This window comes from Nicotiana sylvestris, chromosome 4 (assembly GCF_000393655.2).
Source record: "Nicotiana sylvestris chromosome 4, ASM39365v2, whole genome shotgun sequence".
Lineage (NCBI taxonomy): Eukaryota > Viridiplantae > Streptophyta > Magnoliopsida > Solanales > Solanaceae > Nicotiana > Nicotiana sylvestris.
This window is the reverse complement of record NC_091060.1, coordinates 105,474,146-105,483,971: the sequence shown is the minus strand read 5'-3', so window position 1 is coordinate 105,483,971 and position 9,826 is coordinate 105,474,146. Positions and strand designations below refer to the sequence as shown.

Genomic DNA, 9,826 nt, shown 5'->3' with positions numbered 1-9,826 from the left:
ATTTTTCCAAAGGCGTTAAATTAATTTCATAAAAATCCGCGATGTGCGGTTCAATATTTAAGAAAAACAAATATTCTTGATTCAGCACAATCTCGAAAAAAAAATGATTGCTTAATAAATATATTATCAAAAGTTATTGTGTACACGTACGCGTGACACAATTCCGCATTTTTAAATTTATAACACGAATATACGTACGCGTAATTCGAATCAAAGAAGGGTCTTCAATCACAATAAGTATAAGCGGTAGTAAAATCATGTAACATCAATATATTTAATAAAATCAAGATAATTAAGCCAATAATAAAAACAGTTAAGCGACCGTGCTAGAACCACGGAATTCGGAAATGCCTAACACCTTCTTCCGGATTAACAGAATTCCTTACTCAGGATTTCTGGTTCGCAGAATAATAAACAGAGTCATATTCTCCTCGATTCAGGGATTGAAATTGGTGACTTGGGACGCCTTAAAAATCCCAGGTGGCGACTCTTAAATAATTAAATAAATCCCGTTTCGACTGTCCTTCAATTGGAGAAAACTCCCCACGCGCCCCCGCGGGCGCGGTGAAAAGGAGGTGCGACACTTATTTATGTGCTTTACATACTCAGTACATTATTCGTACCAACATCCCTTTTTCCTGGGGATGTTGCGTTTCATGCTCGCAAGTTCTGATAGGCACGTCGAGAGCCCTCCAGGTAGGCTATCAGCCCAGCATAAGATGTTGGTGTGCTCCATTTGCTTCGGAGTTGCTTGTTTTGGTTAGTATGATTTAGGCGTGTATTATTTGGTATGGCGGGACTCTGTCCTGGCCTTTATAAAAATTATGTATTCTTAGAGGCTTGTAGACAGATGTCATGTACGTAAAAGGTTGTATGGCCTTATCGGCCTATGTTCAGTATACGGGTGGTTATTTTGGTCTTATAGGCCCGTATGTCTTATGTACAAGTTGATATCACATGTTGTATTATACTTATTTTACAGTAGCCTTTTGGCTCAGTTATCTATGATAAGTATGACATGGAAAGATGTGTTATGTTAGTACTCGGTTAAGTAAGGTACCGGGTGCCCGTTGCGGCCCATAGTTTTAGGTCTTGACATTTCTGATGGAAATTTCATGACAACATCATATGCAGAAGCTTGTGAGATTCTTGATGAAATGATGGATACTTCATCGGTATGGCAAGTTAGAGCAAACTTTCCTCAAGGTGATCCAAATGTGATTCACTTATATAAAGAATTACATGATCATGGGCAAGCAACTGCCGTGTTGACCACCACAATGAATCAACTAGACAAAGCTCAAATTCAATAGATGCAAGGTCCCAAGAAAGTCAACGTAATGGAGGGAGTTAGTATGATTGTAAACAAGAGAAGGAAAAGGTTTCTGAAGTGCAAAACTGTGTTGAAAATTATGCGTAAGACGATAGTGGATTTGATCATGATGAGTCATACAATGAACAAGAAGATGAGGTACAATATCTGAACAACTTCCAAGGACAAAGAATCAACAATCAAGGTCCGAATCAACAACTATGGCGACCACAAGAAAATCAAGGGAATTAGAATTCAAAGAACCAAAGTAATTGGAATGGTGGTAACAACCAAGGGAATTAGAATAATCAAAACAATCAAGGAATTAGAATGGTCAAAATAACCAAGGCAATTGGAGTGGAAATAATCAAGTCTATTAGGGAGGCAACAACCAAGGAGGGTGGAACAACAACAACAACAACAACAACAATTGGGGGTCGGTTTTTCAAAGGCCCCCGATGTATCAATAATCGAGCAACCCGCCTCCTTATCCTTCCCAAAGTTAGAGTTCTTCCAACACTGAGATGGGCCAAATTGAGAACATGTTCAAACAAATGATGGAGAAGAATGTCGACTCCTATGCTCAACTAGCCTCTTACAACACTTCAATTCGCAATTTGGAAATTCAATTGGGGCAAATCTTGCAAGCTTTGAACACTCATCCTAAGGGGGAATTAACAAGTGATACGGTGGTGAACCCAAAGGGTGGGAACAACATGGTAAATTCTATGGCCATTACTACAAGGAGTGGAAAAGGTAGGGATGCAACCACCTCAAGTCAAAAAAAAACTTATGGATGATGAGCAAATGGTACAACAAGATGAGATCCCAGAAAATGAAGTGCAAGAAAATGATGAGGTGAGAATTGATATTGATGACAATATGGAGGAGACTCATGAGGAAGTGAACCCGTCTATGGAACACATTGTTGACATACCAGAACCGGTAGTGCCAAAGGATAAGGCACCAATGCCAAGGCCTCCTCCTCCATGCCCTCAAAGGCTTGCCAAGAAAAATGGCGAGAACCAATTCAAAAAGTTCATTGATATTATGAAGAGTCTATCTATCAACGTGCCATTGGTTGAGGATTTGAAGCAAATGTCGGGTTATGCAAAGTTCATGAAGGACTTGGTGACAAAGAAGAGATCTATGAATTGTAAAACTATAAAGATGACTCATCAAATGAGTGATTGGAAGATCCCGGTGCTTTCATAATCCCTTGTACCATTGGGAGTGCTGACTTTTCTAAAGCTTTATCTGATCTTAGGGCAAGTACCAACTTGATTCCCTACTAGGTTTTCAAAACTTTAAGGATTGGTCTACCAAGACCCATATCTATGAGGTTACAAATGACGGATCGTACCATGAAGAGACCGTTGGGTATTATTGATGATGTGTTGTTTCGTGTTGATAAATTCATCCTCCCGGCGGACTTTGTGATTCTTGATTGTGAAGTGGACTATGAGGTTCTGATTATTTTGGGTAGACCATTCCTTGCTAGGGGAAAGAATCTTATTGATGTGGAAGCCGGTGAGCTCACTTTCCGGGTGGTGATGAAAAGGTTCTTTTACATGTGTGCAAATCTATGAGGCAACCGAATAGCAATAAAGTTTGTTCGTTTGTGGATTTGGTGATCGATGTGATTGTTGATGAAACAAGTGCAGTGATGAATGTTGATGACACTTTGGATGCTGTCTTGCTCAATTGTGATGATAAAGAAATGTAAGGTTATGTGGAATGTGTGAATGCTTTGCAAGGAATGGGGTCATACACTTATAAGCCCCGCAAATTATCTTTGGATCTTGAGAATAGAACCACTCCTCCAACAAAGCCTTCAATTGAGGAGCCTTCTATTTTGGAGTTGAAGCCATTGCCTCTACATCTTAGGTATAAATTTCTTGGCCCTTCTTTTACTTTACCGGTTATTCTTTCATCTTGTTTGGCTAACGTGTAGGTAAATTCCACTTTGGTGGTGCTACAAAAGAGGAAGAAAGCTATTTGATGAACTTAGGCGGATATTCAGGGAATGAGCCCCACATTTTGCATGCACAAGATCAACTTGGAGAAAGGTGACAAACCATCTATTGAATATAAAAGGGGAATCAATGAAGCCATGCAAGAGGTTGTCAAAAAAGAGGTGATCAAGTGGTTGGATGCCGAGGTTGTGTACCCTATTTCTGATAGTTCGTGGACTTCTTCGGTTTAATGTGTCCCAAAGAAAGTGGCATGATGGTGATCACCAATGACAAGAATGAGTTGATTCCTACAAGAACGACGACCGGGTGGAGAGTGTGTATGGAATATTGCCAGCTCAAGAAAGTCACAAGGAATGATCATTTCCTACTTCCCTTCCTAGGTCAAATGCTAGATAGGTTGGCCGGCATGCTTTCTATTGTTTCCTTGATGGGCATTCCGGCTACTATCAAATTCTTATTACTTTGGAAGATCAAGAGAAGACTACTTTCACTTGTCCTTATGGTACTTTTGCATTCTTGCGGATGCCATTTGGGTTGTGCAATGCACCAGTGACTTTTCAAAGGTATATGAAGGCTATATTCATGGACATGATGGAGGATTTTCTTGAAGTCTTCATGGATGATTTTTCTATGATCGGGAATTATTTTGATCATTGTCTAGCAAATTTGGACAAAGTGTTGGCAAGATGTGATGAAACAAACTTGGTGCTCAATTGGAAGAAGTGTCATTTCATGGTTGAGGAAGGCATTGTCCTTGGCCATAAGATCTCAAAGAATGGCATTGAAGTCAACAAGGCAAAGATTGAGGTGATTTCTAAACTTCCACATCCAACTTCGGTCAAAGGCGTGCGGAGTTTCTTAGGCCACGCGGGATTTTACCGGCGGTTCATCAAGGACTTCTCTAAAGTGGTAAACTCATTGTGGAAGCTTTTGGAGAAAGGTACAAAGTTCCATTTCAATGATGATTGCATGAGAGCCTTTGAGTTGCTAGAGCTCAAGTTGACTACTACTCCCATCATTACCACTCCAAATTGGAGTGTGCCTTTTGAGCTTATGTGTGATGCAAGTGATGTAGCAGTGGGAGCTGTATTGGGGCAATGCATCAACAAAAATTTTCATTCGGTTTATTATGCAAGTAAAACCATGAACAGTGCCCAAGTTAACTACACCGTTATAGAGAAAGAGCTTCTTGCCATTATGCTTGCTATGGAGAAGCTTCGTCCATACTTGATGGGTGCAAAAATGATTGTTCATACGGATCGTGCGGCACTTCTCTATCTCATGAGCAAGAAAGATTCAAAAGCCAATTTGAAGAGATAGGTACTGTTGTTGCAAGAGTTTGACATTAAAATCCAAGATCGAAAAGGAAGTGAAAACTAAGTGGTGGACCACTTGTCTCGTTTGGAGGAGTAGGGGAGGCTGCATGATGGCCTTGAATTCAATGACTCTTTCCCCGATGAGCAACTTTTTGCTATTTCTATTAAGGAGATGCCTTGGTTCGCGGATTTGGAAAATTATCTTGTGAGTGGAATCATTATGGTTGAGTTCTGTTCAAACCAAAGGAAGAAGCTCAACCGGGATTGTCAAGACTACCTTTTCCGGATTTGCACGGATAGAGTGATTAAAAGATGTGTACCGAAGGAGGAGCAAAGTGAAATTCTTGGGGTTTGTCACTCTTCACCTTATGGTGGTCACCATGGTGAAGCAAGAACGGCGGCCAAAGTCTTAAGTTGCAGTTTTTATTGGCCCACTCTTTACAAGGATGCAAGTGAGCTTGTCAAGCATTGTGATGAATGCCAAAGGCCGGTGGAATCTCACATAAAAATAAAATGCCCCTCACCACCATCTTGGAGATTGACATTTTTGATGTGTGGGGTATTGACTTCATGGGATCGTTTGTGAGCCCTTGTGAAAACACCTACATCCTAGTTGCGGTTGATTATGTGTCTAAATGGGTTGAGGCCATTGCTTTTCCCAATAATGAAGCGAGGAGTGTGGTGGCATTTTTGAAGAAGAACATATATACAAGATTTGGTACTCCAAGGGCTATCATAAGTTTATTGGGGTTTGCATTTCTGCAATAAGGCTTTTGAAACCTTACTCACCAAGTATGGTGTCACTCACAAAGTTACGACCCCCTATAATCCTCAAGCAAGTGGTCAAGTGGAAGTCTCCAACCGGGAGATAAAGAGTATTTTGTCAAAGACAGTGAATGCCAACTGGATTGATTGGTCAAAGAAACTTGATGATGCTTTATGGGCTTATAGGACGGCTCACAAAACACTGATTGGGATGTCTCCATAACGGTTGGTATTCGGGAAGGCTTGTCATCTTCCAGTGGAACTTGAGCATAAGGCCATGGGGGCTTTGAAGAAGTTGAACCTTGAATGGGATGTCTTCACCAACTTAAGGGTGGCACAATTGAATGAGCTAGATGAGTTCCGGTACCATGCATATACAAGTTCATCCTTCTACAAGATGAAGGTAAAGTACCTCCATGACAAGTACATTTTGAACAAGGAGATTAAAGAAGGTGATCTTGTGTTGTTATTCAATTCTCAATTACAAATGTTTTCGGAAAAGTTGAAGTCAAAATGGAGTGGCCCATTTGAGGGTGTTGGTGTGACACCCTTTGGTGCATTGGACATGAAAAATAAGAATGATGAAGTATTTAGAGCTAATGGGCACTGGGTGAAGTATTATTTGGGAAAAGTTGATGATGGACACGTCGTGGCAGTTCTTCATTTCAAGTGATTGGTAATCTGAGTCATGTTGCAACGTTAAATCGGGTGCTTCATGGGAGGCAACCCATGTGTCTTTTTCTTTTTCTTTTCATTCTTCTTTAGATAGATCTTGTTTTGTGCTAACTAGTTTTGAAGGGTATTGCAGGAATGAGTGTGCTTTGCAGGGACTATGCTCAAAAAAATTTGTTAAGTATGGAAAATGTGCGGACATCACAAAATTGAGTGCAACAGCAGAATAGAATATGCGGCACACAATTATTGTGCGGGTCGCACAACTAGAAAGTCAAAAGTGCACACTCTCTGAAGTTTGTTTGTTAGAAAAAGGCCATTATGCGACCGCACAAGGAATTGTGCGGTCCGCATCACAATCTGCAACCGCACTCACTATTATGCGGACCGCACATAAAATTGTGCGGTCGCACTCATCTTTTGAAACTTAAGCCATGGACATAAGTATAAATAGTGCTCTTCCTCATTCAGTTAAAATTTTATGCACTCTGAAAACTTTACGCAAACACAAGCACAGTACTTTCATCTGAATCAAGCTTCTAACACTCATTTCATCATCTTAATCTCTTCCTTGCATCACTACATTACTGGTATGTTCAATCCATCCTTAGATTTTTCAATTTTCTTAAATTTTGTTCTTAATTAGTTTAGTTCTTTTTAGACCTAATGTTAAAATTCATCATCATGTGAGTTGAAATCTGTTGAGTAACTTCATACTTGCTAATGTGGGGATGAGTAAACTAGTTACCATGTTTAATTAGCGTTACCTTGTCAAAATCTTGCTGAGAAGTTAGAAACTTAAAGTTACTACCAAATTAATTTGAAATGTGCGGTCCGCAGATCCTTCGTTTAGGGAAATATGATGTGAATTGATTGTGTGGACCGCACTCCAAATTGTGTGGTCTGTAGAAATTGGATTGCGGTCATAGAAAATTATGTACGGCCGCAAATCGATCAATTCTCTAATATCAGAGAGTTGCATGCTTTAAGATGGAATGGTGTGACCGCCCTCAAAATTGTGCGGTCCGCACTTCAATTGTACGGTCGCACAAGAAATTATGTGGACCGCAGAATCAGGGCTATGACTGCACTTTAAAATTGTGTGGTTCACACTTTCCCTTGTGCGGACCACACTTATTTACCTGCATTTGGTTTTTCCTGGTTTGTTCTGCAACTGTATAATGCTATGAGTATTGAACTTAACTGAATCCTATTTCTATGACTTGCAGACAATGGTAAGATCTCATGGTAGATGTGATACATCCAAAGGGAGGGGTGAACCCTCTCGAGGACGAGGCAGGGGTAACATGCCACTAGCAGTGCAAAGAGCAATAGCAAATAAAGCTATAGCTAGAAGCCTCAGAGGGAAATTCTACGCAAGAGCAACCCGATGCACAATCTCAACAAAAAATAGTTTCTTGGTAGACTACAACTCAGAGATGAGCCTTCCTCCTCAGCTAGCTCTTCTGAGGGTCCAGAAGAGGATATCCAAGAATCAAAGCCTTCTTCCTCACATGCCCCCGCAACACCTATCCCAATTGATGAGGGGGTGATACCCGAGTTGCCTGCCTAGAGAGGTCGAAGAAGAATGGGGTTTGGTAGGACAGATTCGTGAGCTTGAATGCTTTCAATAGGTTCTGAGAATGGTGGACTCATAGATTGCTCACTCTTGAGCGTAAATCTAATTTGAAGGATTTGGATAGATATAATCTGAACGTGGCAGGACAGTTTTGGGAGAGAAAAGGGTGGACATGGTTCACTTAAAGCGTGGTGGACGCAACAGAACACTTAGTCTGGGAATTCTACGCCAATGTGGCACATGTCAAAAAGGGGACTAAGGTGACCAAAGTGTGGAGCCTAAAAGTTCGATTTGATCAGACATCACTAAACACATACTTGGGGCTTGAGGATGTGGAGCCAGTACAATATCTGGAGAAGTTTCAAATGGGTGGTGCGGCTCGCCCTTGGTTAGCCGAGATATTAGAAGCTCCAGGACCACCACCACTATGGATCACAGCAGGGGTTCCCATTCAGCGGAACACCCTCAACTTTGAAGCCAAGGGTTGGCAAACATTTGTATGCAGTTGGATAGAACCAAGCAGAAATGAAAACATTCTTCCAATCCCTCGGGCAGTCTTAGTTGCATCCATCATAGTCGGGTACCCTATCAATGTGGGTGCCATCATGTCGGTCAACATGTCTTTGATCGGTAGGTAGGGTGAGAGCTCCTACTTGTATCCAAACACTACCACAGAATACCTTACGAATGTGGGAGTTGAGTCAAGGAGTTTTGACATAAAGGTTCGGGCAAAACAACACTTTACATAGTACTCCTTGAAGGACCCGAGGAACCTAAACAACAAGAAAAAGGGTCAGCCAACTACTACCGTAGGCTAGTCTGATAAGCCTTCGGTTGTAGTTACAGATTCAGCTGACGTGACTACCACTGCAGCCGGGACTTCCACTGATACAATTGCCATAGCTCCTCCTCCATCTTCCTGGCCATCATCAGTTCCATCTACTTCGACTCTGAGGACGGGGCATATGCCAGCTCATCCACTCTCTGCGCTGCGAGTCTCCCAGACCCTTGCAAGTCTTAACAACTAGATGCAGACAGCCATTGCAAAGATGGCTGACCTATCCAGTGCTGTTGCAGCACATACATCTACCCTAGCACCCTAGATTCCTCCGATAGTGGAGGAGACTTTGAGGAAGATTGCGGAGAACCAAAAGACCATTATGGATACCCTATGGCACACGGAACAGCTATTGAAGAGCTTGGGAAGCAGGTGAAGAAAATAAGGAAATCTCAGGCTTGAAATTTTCCATGTCCCACCGATGTTTCTATCCTTAGTTAAGCCATTTGAGCCTAAGACCTTTCTCATTTGATAACAACCAATGTTACTCATTTTGTAGTGACCCTCTCTTGGCACCCAAGCTTTCCTTAACACTCTTGAGAAATGATTGGCAAAAACATAAGTTTGGGGGAGAGACGAGGAGTTTGAAAGTGGTATCAAGGCACAAAAAGAGAAAAGAAATGAACAAAAGGAAAGGCAAAGAAAAAGAAAGAAAGAAAGGACAAAAGAAAAATGCAAAAAGAAAGTAAATAAGTTGAAAAGTTGAAGGGATTCAATGCAACGCATGGAGAAAACAAAGAAGAAGAAAATGAATATCATAACCAAGAAAGAGTAATGTTAGGTCTCTCTAGTTCCCCTAAGGAAAAAGAAAATGACTCTAAGAGTCGGCAAAACATGAGCCAAAAAAGAGAAAATGGAGTACTTAAGGAAAGATGTACTTGTTCTATTCCAACATTTCCTACCTTAGTCCAAAAGCCTTCATTACATTCCCAAAAAGCCCTACGTGATTTCAAGTTGTGTGAACTTGCATTAGTGGTGGTTTACATAAGGGGCAAGCATATGGTACCTTGAGTCGTACTTGTGACATTCTTTTGAGAGAGATGAGCGAACCTTTCACAAATCCTTGAATTTAGTGCTACATTTTTAAGTGAGATATGCTAATGAAGAGTAGAGGAGGAGGAGTTTGGGATCCATAATGACCTACATGAAAGAGCAAGCTTCCATGATTAATAAAGTCAACTCTTGATGCTCAAGTGTCACATTAGAACTAGTGGTGCTTAAAACATCAAACCATTGTCTTGTTGATAATTCATAAGTTTCGTGGTAATTGTTAGTCCCAATTGATGTGTGTTTGATACACCTTCGACTAATTGGAAGATATTCTAACTTGTGGAGGTGGGAATTACTTTAATTTGCTTTAGGACAAGC

General features: G+C 41.0%; 2 protein-coding genes across 2 annotated transcripts; both read left to right on the top strand.

Annotated features, from left to right (window-relative positions):
* The first annotated feature begins 4,776 nt into the window (after positions 1–4,776).
* On the top strand, positions 4,777–5,592 carry LOC138889950 (uncharacterized). Its single transcript, XM_070173298.1, has 2 exons — positions 4,777–5,094; positions 5,374–5,592. Exons 1-2 carry the CDS (start codon positions 4,777–4,779, stop codon positions 5,590–5,592), a joined length of 537 nt encoding a protein of 178 aa, XP_070029399.1.
* Positions 5,593–5,646: 54 nt separating this feature from the next.
* On the top strand, positions 5,647–6,042 carry LOC138889949 (uncharacterized). Its single transcript, XM_070173297.1, has one exon. It carries the CDS (start codon positions 5,647–5,649, stop codon positions 6,040–6,042), a length of 396 nt encoding a protein of 131 aa, XP_070029398.1.
* The last annotated feature ends 3,784 nt before the right edge of the window (positions 6,043–9,826 follow it).